The 21,356-nt window shown below is 45.8% G+C and overlaps 1 protein-coding gene across 2 annotated transcripts in view; it reads right to left on the bottom strand.

Moving 5' to 3' along the window:
* Positions 1-21,356, bottom strand: part of FRMD3 (FERM domain containing 3) — a 311,700-nt gene that overhangs the window by 71,723 nt on the left and 218,621 nt on the right. For both annotated transcript variants that reach the window (XM_058695608.1, XM_058695609.1), the window contains exons 7-12: positions 21,092-21,179; positions 19,441-19,529; positions 16,255-16,318; positions 14,764-14,852; positions 2,619-2,693; positions 2,003-2,071 (exon numbers count right to left, since the gene is read on the bottom strand). In XM_058695608.1, coding sequence (XP_058551591.1) covers positions 2,003-2,071; positions 2,619-2,693; positions 14,764-14,852; positions 16,255-16,318; positions 19,441-19,529; positions 21,092-21,179 — 474 coding nt within the window. The remainder of the gene's footprint in view (positions 1-2,002; positions 2,072-2,618; positions 2,694-14,763; positions 14,853-16,254; positions 16,319-19,440; positions 19,530-21,091; positions 21,180-21,356) is intronic.

The raw sequence follows: 21,356 nt of genomic DNA, 5'->3' as shown, positions 1-21,356 counted from the left end.
CCCTTCACTCCTACATCCTGGCTATTCAAAGTGTGGTCCATGAACCAGCCACATGGCCATCACCTAGGACTCAATGGAAATGCCAGATTCATGAATGAGAATTTGACTTTAACAAGATCTATAGGTGATTCCTGTCAAAGTTAAGGCTTGAGAAGCCATGATGTAGGAATCCTTGATTTCCATAAGTAATGCAAACATCAACTGAAAAGAGAAAATTTTTTTTTCAAATTATTTCTGATCTCATTAACCAGCTATATATGGTAACTATGGGATTCTTGGAAAGTCTTAAGTATTTGGAATATGTCTCTCTGAAAGTACCTTGTTAAAAACAGTTTCCTTCTTTGTGTTTGTGCTATCAAGAGAACTCCCCGGCATCAAGTATTTCTTCTTCTTCTTTTTTTTTTTTTAAGATCAAACACTCATACTTCAAGCTACAAGAACAAAACCCAAGCTGAGCCCCTGGGGTGGCTCTGCCTCCCAGCTTCTAAGAGAATGCCAGAGGTTTCCTGGGCAGAGGCGGGAGGGGGGGGGCAAATGCTACAAAGAAAATAATGTGGGCTTAGGTATGCCACAAAAAAAATTTATGACCTTAGATAAATCATTTAACTTCTCCAAGACTCAAGTTTCCTTGTCTATAAAATAGAAGCATCAAATTAGGTGATGCTTAAGGTCATTTCTGGCCCAAAGAATCTAGAAAAGTTCAAATAATACATTTTATCATTTCCTCTTTTTCACTTCTGCTTCACTGAGTAACCATAATTTGCAGTAGAAGAGGGAATATACAGACTATTTTAAAATAAATACAAATAAAAGACTAGTGTTGTCAATGGGTAGGCTGTAAGACTTGCACAGTTTTGTGCTAAGGTGCTCCCAGCCAAGGTGTCCCCGGCTTCCCTAGCCTGACAGCTTTCTCCTGCTTCTCAAAGCAGGGAAGACCACTTCTGCTGACATGCCCATGACAGCTTCCCACTGAGTCACCCAAACCAGGAATGAATCATTCTCTGCACACGTCTGCATGGGATATTGTGCCAACTGTAGTTCTGCTCCCCTGCGTGGGAGAGAAGTGCTATCTGGAGGCCCGTGCCAGGCTGGCTCAGCCACACTTCCAAGAGACCAGCAACCCAGGGAATAAGGCAAGAGGCATCCAGCTCACTGGGTCATGCTGGAAATAGAGGAGACTGGGCAAATCTGAGGATAATCCCTTATGCTCCTCCAAGCAGGCTCCTTGGAGCCTCCTCCAAGTCTGAAGAGGGGGAAGGAACAGGTGCCAACCAGTATGTAGGAATCTCCTGAAAAACATAACCTAGGATGACCTTGCCTTCAAAATGGGGAGTGTCATGGTGAAAATGTCCAGCTTTATGTATTTAGCATGTTTGAGGCTTCGTGTGCAATGGTTCGTGTACCATGGTGGTATGAAGTCCAACATGACCAAGAGAATATTTAATTCCTAAGAATCGGAGATATTACCATATCAATGAAGATGCATACCCTTGAACTGCTAATCACTAAGTTCCTCATTTCTGTGAGTGACCTTTGGGGGTAAGGAGCCCTAGGAGAGATGAGCACCCTTGCCTTCCTTGTGTGAAATAGCCTAGAAGTTGGGCCAATGGGGACTGGCCGTGTCTGGTGAACAGAGGCAGGAACAGAGAGCAGCTCTAAGAGGACAGGTCGGCAGACTCAGCCAGGAGGTGACACTGCTGTGCCTCACACACACCGGTCATGTTCGCTCTGGACCCAATCAAGCCAACGACTCCCCACAGAGCAAGGAACTCAGAACAGCGTCAAGCTGTACCCACACTGTGGGCCTGTCAAGTCTGCCCCCGAGAGGCTGCCAGGATGATGAGGGTATTGTGCCTGGAACAAGATGTGCCCAACAGGACACCGGCACAGGCAGCTGGTACCCTTATGCCCTTTCCTGTTATAGAGGAATTGGCAAAGCAAGCTTTGAAATCCTTTTGTCCATCCCAGAAGCCTCTCAGAGCCCTGAGGGCCACCCACTCACCTGTGCACCTCCGGAGGCTCCCTCTGGATTTTGGAGCTGGCCTCCACCACCTCTTTGGCAACTTTACCACTGCAAAAGACAAACACAATGTCTGTGCACAGACACTCAGAGCAGAAGGGGAGGGGTGTGCACATGTGTTTGTTTTTTTTAACTTCCCAACAGTCGGATCCACTCTAGAAATCCATGCTTTTTTTTTCCCTCTACAAGAGAAGTTACTATGGAATTTGAGGGGGCCCCATGAGTGTAAGACATAAGTAGAGTGTAAAGGGAGAACCAAAACAGGGGGATAAGTCAAAGCGCCCTGATTTACAAGCAAAATATTCAAAAAGTAAATGGCTGGGGCGCCTGGGTGGCTCAGTCGGTTAAGCGTCTGACTTCGGCTCAGGTCATGATCTCGCGGTCCGTGGGTTTGAGCCCCGCATCGGGCTCTGTGCTGACAGCTCAGAGCCTGGAGCTTCTTTCAGATTCTGTGTCTCCCTCTTTCTCTGACCCTCCCCTGTTCATGCTCTCTCTCTGTCTCAAAAATAAATAAATGTTAAAAAAATTAAAAAAAAAAAAAAAGTAAATGGCTGCTTCCTCCCCAACCCATCACCAATATGGAACTATGGGTACCCACCTATATCGAAATCTACTTCCTTTGAAAAATATCTTGCTGCTTGACACAGTCTTGATCTGACTGGATTTCGCATACCTTTGAAAAGAAGTGAAACAGAAGTGGTAGTGATATTGGCAAATCCAAGTGAGACATGCTATAAAGTGCAGTACTTGGGTATTTTGGACTATAAGAAATGCATGCTGTTGGATGATTCAGCACGTGCACACAGGCACACACACCTGAAAGAGAAGTTCCACCAAAAGACAGTTACTTTCACTATGGATATTGTACTGTTATCTCTCTTCATTCTTTCTAAATGCTAGTGATGGCCCATATATGGTTTCATAATCCATTATTGGATCATGACCTGCAGACTGGACCAGGTAATACTGATGAGCCAAAGGGCAGGGCTAGGTGGGTGATGGGGATTAAGGAGGGCACTTGTCGGGAGGAGCACTGGGTGTTGTATGTAAGTGATGAATCACTGAATTCTATCCTGAAACCAATATTGCACGTATGTGAACTAAAATTTAAATTTAAAAAAAAAAAAAAAAAAAAGGAGGGGCGCCTGGGTGGCGTCCGACTTCAGCCAGGTCACGATCTCGCGGTCCGTGAGTTCAAGCCCCGCGTCAGGCTCTGGGCTGATGGCTCGGAGCCTGGAGCCTGTTTCCGATTCTGTGTCTCCCTCTCTCTCTGCCCCTCCCCCGTTCATGCTCTGTCTCTCTCTGTCCCAAAAATAAATTAAAAACGTTGGAAAAAAAATTAAAAAAAAAAAAAAAAAAGGAGGGGATTCTTTCCCAATTTCCAGTGGAAAGATATGGAGAAGACGCATTATGTCTCATGGTGTCAAGTTCCCGGTTGCCAGGGCACTTTCTTGCCTGTGCCTGAACCAAAGCTACAACAGAAAACAGCTTCCCAGTGATACAGGTCACTCGCCATGTCACAAAGAACCCACCTACTGTGTACTGCCTGAAAGACGACCCAAGGGCCTATGTCACCGTGGAAATGGTCACTGGCTTGAATATTCTCCGGTTAAGTCACCATGACCCAGTGCCCTTTAAAAGAACCCAGGCTGGTAGATGACTAAGATACACGCGGAACAAGAAGCCCAGCCAAGCACTGATTCAGCAGCTCTGAGAACACCGTAAACACACGTGTAAACACGAACAAAACCACAGCATTCTGGAAAACGATGAGAACATGGGCTGCCCGGAGGCCACACACAGGGCACTAAATTGCCATGACAGCTAAACTGCCTCTCCATCAATCACTTTAAGCCTCATGCAACTAAACCCAAATTAGAAAGAATGGTCTGCAAGAGTTCAGGACCACTTAAAACACTGAGAGTCACAAAATCTTACTAGAAAAACCACACAGAACAATATGCTGTATAGAATTGTTCTATATATAGAACAATATATAGAATATATTGAATATGTTATATATAGATATACATAAATAGAATATGCTGAATATATATAGAATATATAGATACATCTATATCTATCTATATCTATCTATCTATAATATGCTGAGCAAAGACCTGCACATAGCCAGGGCTGTGGTTAGAAGTCTCCCCATGCAGGCAGTGATCCCCACCCCCGGGCATCTTGAAGCCTTCATTCATCTGTTCAGCAATTATTAACCAAATGACTAGCCTGCTCCACACACCCTACGCTAAGAGAAGACACATGATCTCTGCATTCAGCTGTACGGTCTAGAAGGGAAATGGATATTAATCTAGAAACGAGGCACATAAGCGAATAACTGTAAAGTACAAGCGGTGGTGGGGCCATGAAGGAAATGATGCAATGAGAGCACAGGATGGAGAGATTAATCCAGTCTGGGGGCAGGGGTTGGAGCTGAGATCCAGGGGTGGGAAGGTATTAACCAGGCAAGTGGTGGGCAGTGTTCTGGGTAGAAGCCTCAGCAGGCACAAAGCCCTGAGCCTGAGCACTGAAGAACTAAAAAGATTTGATGTGCGTTTCCCCTGTTGTCATTATTACTGTTATTATAAACCCACTCCCACATACATATATTTTTTCCCCTAATTTAGCAGGACCTGACCTTAAGCTGTCGTCATTAAGGATTTTGGCCTTCCTCCTCAGGACAATGGAAAGCCATAGTAACACTTTTACAAAGGAGCCCTTTCTCCCTTCCACCTCTGCCAACAGCCTGAGCCAATAGGGAAGGGTGCTGGGGACAAATGAGGAGCAGAGATGGGAGGGGAGGGGGTGAAATCCTGGGGAGGGCGATTCTACGTCAAGGCAGGGCCTGGAGAAGACCGTGTGGGAGCCCTGAGGAACCCACACCGGGGAGCTCCCCACACCCGGGACAGGCAGTGTGGGCTGCTGGCCACAGCTGGGCTCTAGGAGGATACAAATCCCCAGCAACTGTGCTGACATGGGACAGAGTCCCACGGCACCCTCCTCCCCCTGTGAGGACATGCCTGCTCCTGCTCCGGACATACCTGCCCCCGCCACACACACACACACACACACACACACACACACACACACACACACAGCCCCGAGGAGCTGTGAGCCTGACACATTACCTACAGGAGCCTAAGAAAAGGCTTCATGTCTTTCTCCCCATTTTCTCTACAGGGTGTTGCTCCCCCAGCCTCAGAGGCAGGGGGGCTGAGAAACTTTTAAAGACACTTCTGCTTTTAGAATGTTTCTTATTGTTGTTCTAGGTTCTAAGGATCCTTGGGGCAAGGCAGTCGGCTAAGAAGGTTAAGAACCTTAAATGGAGTTTTTAACCCCTGAAACTAATGAAACATCATGTCCACTATACTTCAAAAAAACATTAATTAACGGGCACCTTGGTAGCTCAGTCAGTTGAGCACCTGAGTCTTGATTTTGGGGCCCAAGTCAGGATGCCAGGGTCATGGGATGGAGTCCCCCATCGGGTTCCACACTGAGCATGGAGCCCGCTTAAGATTCTCTCTCTCCTTCTGCCCCTCTCCCCTTCTCACACGCTCTCACTCACAAAAAAATAAATAAAACATTAAGAAAGAAAAAGCTTTGGGGCGCCTGGGTGGTTCAGTTGGTTAAGCCTCCGACTTCGGCTCAGGTCATGATCTCACGGTTTGTGAGTTCAAGTCCCGTGTCAGGCTCTGCGCTGACAGCTCGGAGCCTGGAGCCTGCTTTGGATTCTGTGTCTCCCCCTCTCCCTCTGCCCTTCCCCTGCCTGTGCGCTCTCTCTCTCTCTCTCTCTTAAAAATAAACATTTTTAAAAAAAGAAAAGAAAGAGGAACGCAGCTCTGTGCCCAGTTTCTAGAAGATACCAGAAGCTCAAAGGGGTGTGGCAAGCCCAGCAGTTCCAGGGAGCCTCTCGTGGGGAGGGGGAGGGGTGGCTCTGCTTTTCACTGGTTCAGCCTCAGCTGCTCTTGCAGGCCCTAGGAGGAGGCCGCTGCTGTCTCACGCCAGAGCAGCCTCTTGGCGGGAGGCCTCAGAGCTACTCCGCATCCACACAAACCCTCAAGAGAAACAGGTCAGAAGACACATTTCACAGAGAAAGTGAAGAGCTGCCTGCTCAGGATGTGAGGAGTGAAACCGGTGTGGGCTGCTTTCTGGCGGCTGACTGCCCTGGATGAGGATTTGTTGTCATTTCCTTTGCTCAGAGACACTCTCCTGAGAGGTTTACTGCCAATTCCCCACCCTCCCAAATGTGCGGGCAGACTCCCACTCATGTTTGGGTTGAGATCTCTTCTTTTTAAATGTTTATTTTTGAGAGAACACAAGTGAGGGAGGGAGGGAGGGAGGGAGTGGCAGAGAGAGGGGGACAGAGAATCAGAAGCAGGCTCTTTGCTGACGGCAGTGAGCCCGATGTGGGGCTTGAACTCAAGAACCTCAAGATCACGACCTGAGCCGAAGCTGGACGTTCACCCGACTGGAGGGAGATGGTCAGGGGGAAAGAAAGGTGGCTGGGTTACACGACAGGTCTCCAGGTGTTCCCAGCAGCATCTGGAATAGGGGTCAAAACCCCGTGGCTCAGGCTCCATCCCTAGAGATTCTCATTCAGCAGGTCTGAATTTTTTATCACACTCCCCGTCATTCCAAGGCAGTACGCCTGCACCTAAGAACCCTGACCCCCCACATTCTCCTTGAATGACCCAAAAGATGGCGTCTTACCAGGAAGAGCAGAGGCCCAAGGCTCCTACCTGCTTTTGCAGTTTTTCCAAGCCTCAATTTGTCCATGAATTTTTTTAAGGGGCAGGGGGAGGGTATTACAATGCTTAATTCATAGTGTTCTCAGGAGCGTTAAGCAAGATCAAATGATTTGAAAGCTCCTGATCATTATGTAATAGTTTCCCTCCCTCCCTAATATCACTCTCAAACCTCTCCATTGCCTTCTCACTATTGAACCACGAGAGCCAATCCTCTGAACCATGCAGATTCTGGGGAACTATTTCAAACACCCCGAAAGCATAAGAGAACCTTCGTGCTCTAACTAGCAGACGCGTTCCGGTGCTCAGTTCACCGGGCTCTCACATCCACAATGAACCCGGAGCAAAAGTCTGCCCACTGAAGGCAATGAATGCACAAAGGCTAAACAGTAATTCTGTCTCCTCCAGCCTTCTTTCCTGTCTGCCCTCTCCCTCCTGCCATCTGCAGCTCCCCCATCAAAATCTCAGCAGAGAAGCTACAGAAGACTGTTCTCAGACATCTGACCTCACAGAGAAACCCGGACAGTCCCCAGTTTACCAACACCTGGCCTGACAACAACTATGTATCCACATGGTGGCCTAGTCACAGCTCCCCACTACCACCACCCCAGAACTGAAGCCACTGTACCCAGAGATCCCTTCCTACCACATGAGGGGGTTCTGCCCAGTCCTGACATAGAAGCTGTGCTTTCAATGGAGTACCTGGGGTGCCTGGGTGGCTCAGTTAGTTGAGCGTCTGGCTCTTGATTTCAGCTTAGGCCATGATCTCACCGTTTGTGAGTTCGAGCCCCACATTGGGCTCTGCACTGATACTGCGAAGCCTGCTTGGGATTCTCTCTCTCCCTCTCTGTGCCCCTCTCCTGCGTGCACTCTCTCTCTAAAAATACGTAAATAAAGCTGAAAAAAAACTTTCACAAGTGAAATAAATAAACGGGGTACCACGAGATGTGTGAGACGTGCCATGCATGCAGACAGCACCTGGAATGCACAAAGTGCTCACTAAGTGTTAGGATCATGTGACACACAGCGCAGCCCTGCAGAAGAACACCTCCCCTCGCCCCCCTCTGACTCCTCCCCTGGTGCCTGCTCCTACAGGTGCTGGGGAGATGCTGGGTGGTGCTCCAAGATGTCACCTGTAAAATCAACAATACAATTTCCCATTTTATCATGGTTTACAGCTTTTGGAGTCACTACAGGCATAACAACACATGGTTATTATTGAGCACCTACTATGGGTCATGCACCATCCAAAGTATCTCAAACATTGATTTGGTTATTCCTCATAGCTTTCTCCTAAGAGGAAGCAATCTACCTTTTTATGGGAGGAAACTGAGGCACAGAGGGGTTAACTCATTGAATGATGGTAACATGATAGAAGCTGGAGAGACCGGGTTGCAAATCCAGGTCTGTATTTTTTAAAATAATGCATTAGCCATGCAGGTTCTCAGTCTTCAGAGAGCATCAGATTCACCCGGCAGGCTTCTCAAAACACAAGTTTCTGATTCAGTAAGTCTGGGGTGCAGCCCAAGAATCTGCATTTCCGGCAAGTTCCCAGGCAATGCTGATGCTGGTCTAAAGACCCTACTTTGAGAATCACTGGATTAGAGCATTTAACCCTCAACTGCGCATTAGCACTGCCTGGGAAAGATTTAGTTCTACTAATATCTAGATCCCTCATCCCAGATTCTGATTTTTTAAAATAACTTTATTGAGATATAATCCACATACCATAAAATTCACCCTTTTAGATCATATACTTCAGTGGTCTTTAATATAATTCACAAAATTAAGAAAAATAAAATATTTTCATCACCCCAGAAGGAACCAGCCTCCCATTACTTGCCCTCATCTTCTCCACTCCCAGTCCTAGGCAATCACTAATCTACTTTCCGTCTGTAAGGATTTGCCTATTCTTGACATTTCATACCGATAGCATCATACAATGTGTGGCCTTTTATGTCTGGCTTCTTTCCACTTAGCTTCATGTTTTCTTTCTTTTTTTATTTATTTTTGAGAGAGAGAGAGAGAGAGAGCGCGCTAGCAGGGGAGGGGCAGAGAGAGAGAGGGAGACAGACTCCCAAGCAGGCTCTGCACTGCCAACATAGAGCCCAACACAGGGCTCCAACTCATGAACTGTGAGATCATGACCTGAGCCAAAACCAAGAATCAGACACTTAACCGACTGAGCCCCCCAGGCGCCCAAGCTTCATGTTTTCCAGGTCCATCTGTGCTGTGGCACGTAGCACTACTTTCCTCTGGATGGCTGAACAATATTCCATTGCATGGATATTCCTCTTTCTTTTATCTGTTCAGCAGTTGATGGGCATTGTAGCTATTATGAATAATGATATGAACATTTGCATCCGTGTTTTTGTGAGAACCTGGATTCTGGTTTAATTGGATTTGGGGGTGGGTCCACAGCTTGGTAGTTTTTAAAAGCTTCCCCAGGTGGTTCTAATGTGCAGTCAGTTCTGAGAACCACTGGATTAGAACCTTATTACTCAAAGTGTGATCCACGGGCCTGCAGCACAGCCTCACCAGGGAGCTGATTAGGAACATGGACTCTTGGGGCACCTGGGTGGCTCAGTCAGTTGAGCGTCTGACTCTTGGTTTCAGCTCAGGTTATGATCCCAGAGTCCTGGGATCCAGCCCCGTGTCAGGCTCTGTGCTAAGCAGAGCCTGCTGAAGATTCTCTCTCCCTCCCTCCCTTCCCTCCCTCCCTCCCTCCCTCTCTCTCTCTCTCTCTTCCTTTGCCCCTCTCCCCCACTTATGCTCTTTTTCACTCTAAAAAAAGAAATATGGACTCTGATGCCCCACCCCAATCTAGCAAATCACAATCCACATTCTGACAGGATTTCCGGGTAATTCACATGCTTACAGAAGTGTGAGAGGCCCTCATGTAGGGAGCTGTCTGGGCCCTTACCCACCAAATGTAATGCCGTTTCTCTGACAAAATATGTACCAAATTCTGGGAAAGAAATTTGTCAGGGACTGCCTTTAGCCCCTGCAAACAATCCCGTACAAAGTTGAGGGTGAAGAGTGTCATTTGAGCCTCTACAGTGTCCCCAGGGCATGGCATAAAGCAGATGTGACAGATTCATTGACTGGAACTCCTGAGCCCCGAGCCCTTCGGCGCATCCCGTGTGCTCTCAGGGAACCAGCACCGCAGGAGCGGCGGCACCTAGAAAACACACGGCAGAAAGGAAGCTCAAATGGTGGCTGTCAGTGTTGGGGATCCCCTGGGGTTTGGAGCAGGAGGGAAAAGCAGAGTTTCTGCACTGGGCTCCATTCCCAGGCAGCAGATCTCAGAGCCAGGGCTCTCAAACCTGATGGGTGGCTGTGGGCCAGCTGACAACTAGCAACACATTCATGTCTTAAAAGCACACTAGGGAATTCCTAGGCATCAGTCACCCGCCTCCCTCCCTGTTCCCAGGGCAGGTGAACCAGGAAAGGAGGGAGCAAACCACCCCCAACCCAGGAAACGAAATCAGGGCCTTGCTTTGCCGGCGGAGACCGTTACAACGCAGTGCCAAGTGGACAGAGCTAGAAGCAGGTGCCCACCCCTGAGCTTAAGAGATTTAGAACCCTTCAGAGTCAAAGGGCCTGGGCTCTTGAACCAACAGGTGCTCAAAAATCTTTCGTCATCAGTGAAGGGGGAAGTAGTCGTGGTCACTGCTGCGACTACCACCCATGGATGGCCAGTGTGCCTGGTACGACTAAGCACTGCCCAGCAGGTATCACCGATCACATTTTATTTTATTTATTTTTTTTTTTTTTATTTATTTTTGGGACAGAGAGAGACAGAGCATGAACGGGGGAGGGGCAGAGAGAGAGGGAGACACAGAATCGGAAACAGGCTCCAGGCTCCGAGCCATCAGCCCAGAGTCTGACGCGGGGCTCGAACTCACAGACTGCGAGATCGTGACCTGGCTGAAGTCGGACGCTTAACCGACTGCGCCACCCAGGCGCCCCTCACCGATCACATTTTAAACGAAAAACAAAGTCGGGGCTCAGGGTTTAAGTGCTTTGTTCCAGGCCACACTGCTAGTAAGTGACAGATCAAGACTCAAAGCCAAGCCTTTCACTTCCAAATCCCATGCTCGTTAACACTCAACCACACTGAGGCAAACGAGTCTCGCCCGAATCCCTGTCCCCTCCATTGTACAGATGGGAAGGCGGAAGCCAGACCTGCCTGAGGTCACGCCACTCAGCTGTGTCAGAACAGGTGATATCTTTCCTTCTCCTTGAAGAACAAGGATGGTTATGGAACAATGAAGGAACAAAGGGTTCTGACAGAACTCAGATAAGTACAAGTATGAGGGATCAGATGTCCTCATGAGGGAGATGGGGATAGACTGACCTAACAAAGTGCAGGTGCAAGGACTCCATCACCTCTGGAAGGTCCCCAACACATGATGGTTTGATTTATAGTATTTTTTAAAAATTTTTTTTAACGTTTATTTATTTTTGAGACAGAGAGAGACAGAGCATGAACAGGGGAGGGGCAGAGAGAGAGGGAGACACAGAATCGGAAGCAGGCTCCAGGCTCTGAGCCATCAGCCCAGAGCCCGACACAGGGCTCAAACTCACAGACCGCGAGATGGTGACCTGAGCTGAAGTCGGATGCTTAACCGACTGAGCCACCCAGGCGCCCCGATTTATAGTATTTTTAATGTAGGATGAGTTTATCAGGGTGTAGCCCCATCATAAGTCAAGGAAGATCTGTATGGTGCCACTCGTCCTGCCTACTGAAGCCTCTGGGTCTTTGGAAACATCCACAGAAGATGGGGAGAGGTTCCTCTGATGTGCCTGGTCGGCCCATCTAATGATAGGATTACCACACTGACCTCTTCCCTCGCTGCCAGCTAATGAGCACACCCTAAAATGTGCAAAACAAACCCCCCTGTTGGCAGGGTTTTTCTCCTTCTTCCCCCTCTTTTCAATTCTGTTTTTGCCTTTATTTGACTCCATCCATCAGCAGACCCCCTCACACATGATAGAACAATATGTATGCAAAAGAACCAACTAATGGCCTAAGTTATTCTTTGCTAGAGATCCTAGAATTTCGCTAAGGATCTTCAAAGCTGTGCTAAACCCCTTCCAAGAAGGGCTTACTGAGGTGACTCTAAAAGGTCTATCTATGGAGTGTTTCCCTTTCCTACTCCCTCCCCCTACACTGTGTGTGGCTAGCAGCCATCAAACTCTCCTCTGCTGCCTCTCTCACAATGGCTGAGCCCTCTGTTCCTGCCCCATCATCTCCTCCCAGTCTCCTTCATCCACCCTCCACTCCAGCCTTGTGTAACTTCTCCTCCACAGTGTCTTCCACTTTCCTGCCTTGGTCTCTTACTCAGAATGTCCTTTCACCACCTTGCTCCCCAGCAGCCAGACTCGCCCCTCTTTCGGGGTCCCCTCCAGCATTTTATTTGTACTTCCCTCTTGGTCTCTATCACAAAATACAAATCTCCTGAGGATAGGAATCAGGCCTTATCAATTGATCCAGGAAACATTTTTTTAATACACTGGATCTTTAGCAGATACAAAGATAAATAGAACCTAGTTCCTCCCTTCAGAGAGATCTGATCTAGTACAGATACGTACATAAAAATCTACAATAAAATAGGTCACGATGCATCTTGTTTTGCTTTGTCTCAAAACTCCCATCTACCAACTCCCTCAATCATGAGAAAAGATTCGTTCAGACTAACTAAATGTCTTCAAATTATCCCTTGACAGGAACCAGATGATTTTATTAAAGGAGGAACAGAAGAGTCCCAAAAGCTTAGGCTCCAAAAATAGTTTGTCAGTTTCTCAAAATGTTCTGCATAGTTACCCAGTGATCCGAAAACTCCACTTCTAGGTATGAACCTGAAAGAACTGTCCATAGAAAAGCTTTTATATGGATATTCCTAGCAGCATTATTCATAATACAAGAGCGAACAACCCAAATGTCCATCAACTGATGAGTGGATAAACAAAATGTGATCTATCCAAACAATGGAGTATTTAGGCATAGAAAGAAATGAAGTAGTGATAAATGCTACAACATGGATGAACCTTGAAGACACTACCTTAAGTGAAAGAAGCCAGGCACCAGAGGCCACATAGCTTCTGATTCTGTTTATATAAATGTCCAGAATGGGTGAATCCATAAGCACAGAAAGTAAACCAGCAGTTGCCAAGGCCTAGGGAGAGCGGGGGAATGGGGAGTGACTGTTAATGGATGCAAGGTTTCTTTCAGGGCTGGGGAGGGCGGGGGGCAGTGGTGGGGATGATAAAAATGTTCTGGAATTAGATAGTGGTGATGGTTGTGTGACTTTGTGTGAATTATACTAAAAATCACTAAATGTATACTTTAAAAGAGTGAATTTTGTGGTACATGATCTCAATTTTTAAAATAATTTAAATCAACAGCAAAGTATGTGCAGGCCTCAACTAGAGACAGAGCCTCAAACACTCTGCCTCTTCCTCTCCAGCTGTCATGCACACAGACAGACTTGGACATGCTGATTTCAGAGGCCATCAGATATCCTTATATACCAGTTCCCAAATACCACAAGAGACCCACTGATGCTTTGAGGTGAAGATGGTTGTGGGAAGGTCTTGATACATGTTCTCATTCACAGTATTGTGTAGTTAATCTCATCCAAGGGCTTCCAATACTATGCTTCTGAAACGATCTGCCTGGGACAGAGGGGTCTCCCAGGATACAGGACTGTCAACTAGTCACCCAAGCTCCTGGGAAGTAGTGAGCAATGGGTGAAAGGTCTCCAGTCCCCAGTCCCAACTCTGGTCCCTGCCAACAACCACAGCTTCTCTATTTTTACCTGTTTTTCTCTAAAGCCTACTAGGGTTTGTCTACACATCTGCTTGAGGAAAAGAGCTCTGTGGATAAAAAAGGATTTGAAAAAGATTGCCCAAGCCATCATTCTGATCCTTGTCAGCCAAAGCCCAGGAGGTCCAGAAACTTAGCATCTTCAGAGACAGGTGTCTAAAGCGGGCGGCAGAATTCAGGGTTGGGGGCTGACAGAGCAAAATGTCACCTGAATGAGCTCCAGGGGCCAGCAGTGCTGATACCCTGGGCAGGGCTGGCCCGGCTCTTGCCTGCATCCATCACCACCATTCTTCCAATGAGCAAATGTGTCTCAAAGAGGAGAATCTGGAACTCGGTGGAAAGATCTCAGATTTGAAGCTCTTTTGAAACCTGAGAGCTTTATGGGTGGTTTCTGAAGTCCTGTCCAGTACTGACTTTCCATGATCCTAGGCTCCAACAGCATTCTACCCACAAACATTTGGCTCTCATCTCTGTATGCTGAAGGCTTCTTATTACGAACACCTGTGACTCTGCCAACGCTTTCCTTCTCTGATTGTGCGAGCACATTCAGCCCACATTCAGAGTAAGTCAGAGAGTATTAACTCTGCCCTCTGAAGTGGCCTTCCACCAAAATGAATGGGTAATTGGTAGACAAACAGCCCGGGTCCTTTGCTGGCCAGTGGGAGAACTCGGAGGGATGTTCTACAGCATGATAGAGTTCCTCAGAGGTGCTGACTGAGCACAGCTGCCCTCAGGAGTGACCTGCTCAACAGTATGCCCTATATTGTTTGCTGTCCCATCTCTCTTCCCCAATCCCCTACTGGTATGTCCAGAAACCACATCCTAAAGAAACTACTTGAACTCAACTCTTCTCAAGGTCTGCTTCTGAGGGAGGCACCCAACCAAAAACAGACTCTGTGACATGTTGAATGGAAATAACAATGCTAAAAACAAACAAGCAGCCCACAGCAATTCTATGGGCATCACCCAAAGTGGAGCTCAGGCTTGGTTGGGCCAACAGTGGTTGGGAGTCAGCCTGCACAATGCATTAAACTTATAATTCCCTTTAATATAATAAAAAGGACTGAATTAAAAGAAATGATTATGCAGCTATTTGCAAAACATAAATGGTTCCATGGATGCTTTTAAAACCTGCGATTCAATGAATAAAAGCTACTCACTTATAAAAGGCCTGGTTCTCCACCCCACACTTCCAAAGATGTTTGCAGGCAGCTGGTGTTGAAGTATGGAATGCCAACATGGCTTTTTTCTAATAAAAAAGACAAAACAAGACAACAACAGGCATGTTAAACATAGTTTATGTTTTTCATGTTGCATCCCACCACCTACTAAACAAATTAAAAGTAATTTATGCATTACTATGGTCTTAAAAGTGTTGTTGGGGCACCTGGGTGGCTCAGTTGGTTGAGCATCCAACTCTTGATTTCGGCTCAGGTCATGATCCCAGGGTTATGGGATCAAGCCCCATGTCAGGCTCTATGCTGAGCACAGAGCCTGTTTAGGATTCTTTCTCTCTCTCCTTCTGCCCTTTCCTACCCCTGCTTGCATGCACTTTCTCTTTCTCTAAAACAAAAAAAATAAATAAATAAAAGTGTTTTTGAAATGGTGTCTCCCCTTCCCTCACCCTTTGGAGACATCACGAATCTATCTGGGCCCCGTTTCTAACAAAAACAACAGCCTCACAACCCTTATCAACACTCCAGGAATCACTCATCTCTCGGTCAGACTTGGATTCCTTTAAAAACTTATTTGCCATCCTTGAATAACCAGTGCTTGTACTGAAAACTAGGGTCAAGAAAATCTGCAGACTTCCAGACCCAGCTCTGAGGCTCAAAGTTTCTGTAATGGCCTCCTCTCAAATGTGTTCCCTGATGAACCCAACCTACAACTGGTAACTTCTTTATTTGAAGACTCCTGGGGAGTATGGACTCTATTCATGAAACTGTAGACAGCAGTCATTGATTAGCCAGCTTTGGAAGTATTCTTTGCTTGTTTCATAAATCTATATTTTGGCAGATTACAGAGGTAGGAGGTGGTTCCATTTTATTTTATTTTAATTTTAAATTCCAATTAGTTAACATAGAGTGTAATATTAGTTTCAGGAGGAGGCTCAATTTTCTATTTCTCAAAGTCTATCCAAGGATATTTTTTTACACAGCAGTATATGGTCCAGCATTGCTCACTGACTTTGGTCTTTAAATGTGTAAACCCAGGGGCGCCTGGGTGGCGCAGTCGGTTAGGCGTCCGACTTCAGCCAGGTCACGATCTCGCGGTCCGTGAGTTCGAGCCCCGCGTCAGGCTCTGGGCTGATGGCTCGGAGCCTGGAGCCTGTTTCTGATTCTGTGTCTCCCTCTCTCTCTGCCCCTCCCCCGTTCATGCTCTGTCTCTCTCTGTCCCAAAAATAAATAAAAAATGTTGAAAAAAAAAAATTTAAAAAAAAAAAAAAAAAAAAAAAAAAAAAAAAAATGTGTAAACCCACTATCTGTTTACCTCTCAGATGTTCAGCATAGAGCTTCCATTAGCATCATTAAATTTCAAAGCGGTGGTGTCCTGGGGCTACAACACTAAAGGCACATTTTATGCCTGTGTCTCGCTCACACACATGCACACACGCACACACAACTACAGGTAATTCAAAAGCAGTATCTGACCTCCTTCTGGGTGCCAATCACATAAAATGTCTTCCCTTCAAACTTCAATTTGCAGACATCTGGCCTAAGAAAAGAAAATCTCTTTGGGTGAGATGCAAACAAAACAAAACAAAACAAAACAAAAAAACAAAAAAAAAACAACCCTGGCAGCTAACCAAGGTACCTGGGTTTCCCAGAGGAATCTGGCTGACTCACAAATACCAAGCAGACTGCAATGAAACAAGATATTATCTTATCATCAGTGAAGGCCTAATGAGCACCAAAAAGCCCCCAAGTGAATTATACAGCAATTTTCTTCCCAAGAGAGGATCCGGAGGCAGCTCAGAATTATTTATTCCATTTTTTACAGTCAAGCTGCCTCTTTCTTCCAAGGATCTCTGGGGGTTTCATGAACATTAACGACCAAAACAATATTAACTGGCCAGCTCACTTTGCAAGGTAGGAAGAATGTGATCATTTCAGGTTCGGGTAATGAAACGACACGGACTCACAGTATCTGTCTCTCTCACCCTTTCATATCCATCAAGGAACACACATGACATTGCAAAATTTTCATTTCTGCTCTCTCTGTTCATGAAAGAATAGTTTTATTAGAGATTTAGATGTTCAAAATTGTGAGGACAACTTGACACATTGTACTCAGAAGAGTGATGTCTGGTTTTATCTTAAGGAGCTGCTCAATTAAAATCTGCCTGAAACAGGGACCCTAGGTCACCTCCTTGGTGAGAAGATATATGTAAAGAGAAGAGACAATTCTATTTCTATTCCTTTGATCTAATTCCTAGGAGACTGATATGTGCCCCTGTGCTTTTCCTGGGGGAAAAAGAACAGTGTGGTCACATTAAGCGGTTCAAACTTAGGAGAGCATTTGCAAGAGTGACAGAGTTCAATGGATGTTAAAAAAAACAAAACAAAACAAAACTAGGATTAACGTAGGAATCAAATTTGTTTTAGAAACATGTCCACAGCTGTTCCAAACACACGTGCCTAACTAGAGGCTGGAAAGGGGTGGGGGAGACATCAAACACCCCACCATGAACTCCAAGATGTAGAACCCAGAAACAAATGGTCCGGGGATTGTCCATCTCAATTCTTCTGTGGACCCAGGAAGAAACAGAAGCCCAAAGGGCAGAGACTTGCAATTAATCTGCCCTGGACACCTGTCAGGTTCTCCCCTACCTACTTCAGAGCTCAAGCCATTCAGAAACCTGATGATCCAGCATCCGTCAGGACCCCCACGTCTCTTGTGGTCCTAGAGTAGGATTGGAGAATTCCCCAAATTTTCCATGCTTCCCAAAGTCAGTAGGAATTCCTAGGGAGCTTATTCTGGAATGGCCTGAAGGGTGATTAATAAATACCCTTCCTTACAACGTGCGGAAAACACAGAGAAAAAAACTATTCACCCCACCATGCTACCCATACACAAAATGTCACAGTTCATGAATCCCACCACTCATGACACTGTTGCATCTGATTCTCCTCCATCTCCCCTCCTCCCTGGAAGGCAGCCAGAAATAACTGACTCCCACCTTACAGATGAGTACACAGAGATTCAGAAAAGCCAAGAGGTTTATTACAGGTAAGTTTTGAGAACGCTCAGTGTGGAAAAAGAGAACAAGTGGGCACGGAGGGGAGCTGAAAGTAGGAACTGAACAAAAGGCAATGATAAAGAGGTCAAGGAAGAGATTGGTGAAATTGGGGATCTCAGAAAGAGAGGGCTGGTCATAAGGAAGAGAAAGTGGTGCAGGAGCGGAGTGGACATTAACTGGCTAAAGCTAACCCAGCAGAGAAGGTTTGAAAAGGTGGGGGGTGCCAGGAGGACAGTGCACAAAGAGAGGGTGTTGATATGATAAACGGGTGCTAGAAGGAATCCTGAAGGTAACAGAACCTGGAAACCAAGGTTCAGGTAAGTATAAGAGCATTTCCAGCCCAAGACTGAAGATGGATGCCCACTGACCCGTCAAGAACAACTTCAGACCACAGGTGTGAGCCCACCGCCCAGTGAGACAGGATGGGGATGACAAACCTCTCAAGGGCCATCAGGGAGGAAACCAAATCAGGCTGAAAGTATGAACACCACTGAGCCTTTACAATATTCCACATACATTCAGCCTTCTTGCTCTTTGCCCAAACCATCTGCTCCTTGATTCAACCCAGCAGGTGCTGCTGGTCATGTACCCTGCTCCACCCTCCCACTTCTGTACTGATGTGACTCAAGGTGACATGTTCATACAGATAATGCTCTTCTCAGCTGCAAGAGGTGGGTCTTGATTTGACCAACCCAGTCATGGCGTCCCCACTCTTCTCAGAAGGATTGGTTTAAGTAGGTGTGTGTAACCTAATCCTAGCCTATTAGATACATGGGAAGTCTCCTACAGGGGTTTTTGTTAAAAAAGTGATCATTTTTTTAATAGGAGACACATGGAAGGGGTGCTCTCCTCCAGGTAATGGGTATTGCTGTATGAAGATGGGATGAACAGAGTTGTATGTGTGGCCATCTTATGAGCTTGAACCTGGAGACAACAGCCACTCTCCTGGGATGACAGAGAAGAAAATGGGAGACCCAGATCCTTCACGGTGTTGTCAGGTAGTTAAGTTAAGGGATCATGGAAATGCCTGACCTCTGGAACTTTTGCTATGTGACATAACCTCTTATCTGTAAGCCACTGTGAGGAGATAGTTCTGTTACTTTGAGCCAAAAGCATCTTCACTGATATACTGGATACCATAGGATGAGTCTGCAACAAGGATTTAACAGAAGAGAATTGGAGAGAAGTGAGCAGAAGAGGGCCCTGAGTTATTCAAGTGAACTTGCACCTTTACCCTGCCCTGACCTACCCTAGGGTCACCCCTCTGGCCAGACCAGCAGCTACTGGTGAGGAAACACTGGACACTTTCTCTTTGGAGACAGAGCTCCTGAGCCCAAGACACACTCTAGGTCTCCTGAGGTCAAGGGCAACCTAGATTGGCTTTTATTTATAGATGTATAATCCCTTCATAATGACTCTCCACAGCAAAGAAATGAATTCTAAGCATTCTACCAGACATTTCCAATACTCATTCCCAAAGGGGTTCCCCTTTCTCCAGACATTTCCAAACAAACAAAAAAAAAAAAAAAATCAAAGGCTGGGAAAGAAAAACAAGATTAAGAAAAATGGTAAGCCAGTTTCCCAAAGAAGTACTTACCATTTTATCAAATGGATTCTCTTATTTCCCTGAAATACCACAAAACCTGCTGCAGTGAATCCCAAAAATGTTGTTGTGCCTGTTGAATCCTGAGGGGGGGAAAAAAAAAAAAACAGAAACAAAAACATCTAGATTGAGAAATATAAAATAAATGATAAATGGTATGCTCATTCATCTTCCTCCTGGGTTAATTTCAGGTTAATTCCATTGATTATAGCAATAAACTAAGTTTCTGAGATGGGACTTCCAAGGATAATACTTCTAAAATCTAGGGAAGGTCTGGGAATATGTAGCTTTTTCCTTCTACCTCTCCAGGAACATCCTGGAAAAATACAGATTACTCACAAACTACTATGTCTATTTCTAACTGTGCCCTGGGGCCACCTGAGTGCTCAGATCTGCCCTATAATGTGGGCAAACTATTCTCAGTCATCAAGAGCCCCAAAACCAAAGAGGCTATGAAACCAAAGCCCTGAATATCTAATTTAACTTCATTCGATTCCACATGATATTTCTGGCAATTTTAACATAAAGAAAGGTCCAGAAATGCCTACTTTGCTTTTAGCCTCAACCAGAAAAATTAAGCATAGATCCCTAAAGGCAAAGGAAAGACAACAACAAAAATCAAGTCCATTTCCAAGTAACAAATAAACAGAGAGGCTCAAAATTGTGGATTAAGTCGAATTTGCTAAGTGGAATAAACTGATTTATACCATTACTAGGAAGAGGATCCTGGCCAATACGCTAAAATAATTGCACGGGCAGAGCAAGAAGCCCATGCCAATGTGAACAAGTACCTGCTGTAGTCATCTGGAGAGCCTGCTCTGCACCCCACAGATCCTAATGTGATTGGGCGGCAGAAGTAGATGAAGCTACCCAGGTGCTTCTAATGAGCAGCCTGCACTAAAAGCTATTGACCTAGTACTTTATCAAACACTGTTAGCTGGTACCATATGGGTAAAGAAATGTTCCAGTAGGACTCAAGAACTTACCTTTAAGAGCCTGGCTGATATAAATGCTTAGTTTAGGATTCTAGTTAGTGTCTGGTTGATGCGTGGCTAGTGTAGGGTACGGAAAGAAGAAAGCTGCTTTCATGGACCATTTCTGGAAAATGTGTGCATCATCTTGGGGGCTTGTTAAAAAAGCATATTCCCCCACTGCACCCCCAGCGATTCTGATTCAGCAGCTCTGGGGTGGACCCCAGGTGATTCTAATACATGCTTAAGAAAAATACTGTCAAATGATACGAACAACGGAAACAGGAAAAACAATTATTCCTAATGTCAAAATATAATATTAAGTCTTTTTTTTCCTCTACCTTCCTGATTTTCAAGAGTCCGTTGTTGCTGACAATGGTCTTGAAAATCTGTTGGGATCCTATAACTTCTCAGGGGTAGAATCATCCACTTGATGGATAGATGGATGAATCATATGTGTTAACTGAGGAAAACGTGGCCACTACATAGCAATTAGCAAACTATTGGGAGCCTGCAATGGAGAAAATCAACTACCAGAACACGACACTGCAGCCTACTGTTGTCCCTTCCAATTAGGGGCAATGGATCAGGCTGTAGAAATATCCTGCATACCAACTAACTCTCTTGTGTGCAAAACAATCATTATATGTTGGCCTGCTATGAGGGGCACTCACCTTGCATGGGTGGGGGTCCACCCCATAGGTTTCCAAAGTGTGAGCTTTCAGGAGTAAGTTAAATTCAGCAACGGGTGGGCTCTGGCCTCTAAAAATCACACGAGAATAGTTTAGGGTGTTAATACAGAAGATTATAGAAACATAGAATCCTTTCATTCAATAAAATGTGATATCCTAAACTAAAAAAAGAGAGACATCCCTACATAAATAGTAATCAGTAAGACTGATCACTATTTCTCACCATGAAGAGCCCTTTGCTAAGAAA

This window comes from Neofelis nebulosa, chromosome 12 (genome assembly GCF_028018385.1).
Source record: "Neofelis nebulosa isolate mNeoNeb1 chromosome 12, mNeoNeb1.pri, whole genome shotgun sequence".
NCBI classification, from domain to species: Eukaryota; Metazoa; Chordata; class Mammalia; order Carnivora; family Felidae; genus Neofelis; species Neofelis nebulosa.
This window is presented reverse-complemented; position numbering and strand designations above follow the sequence as displayed.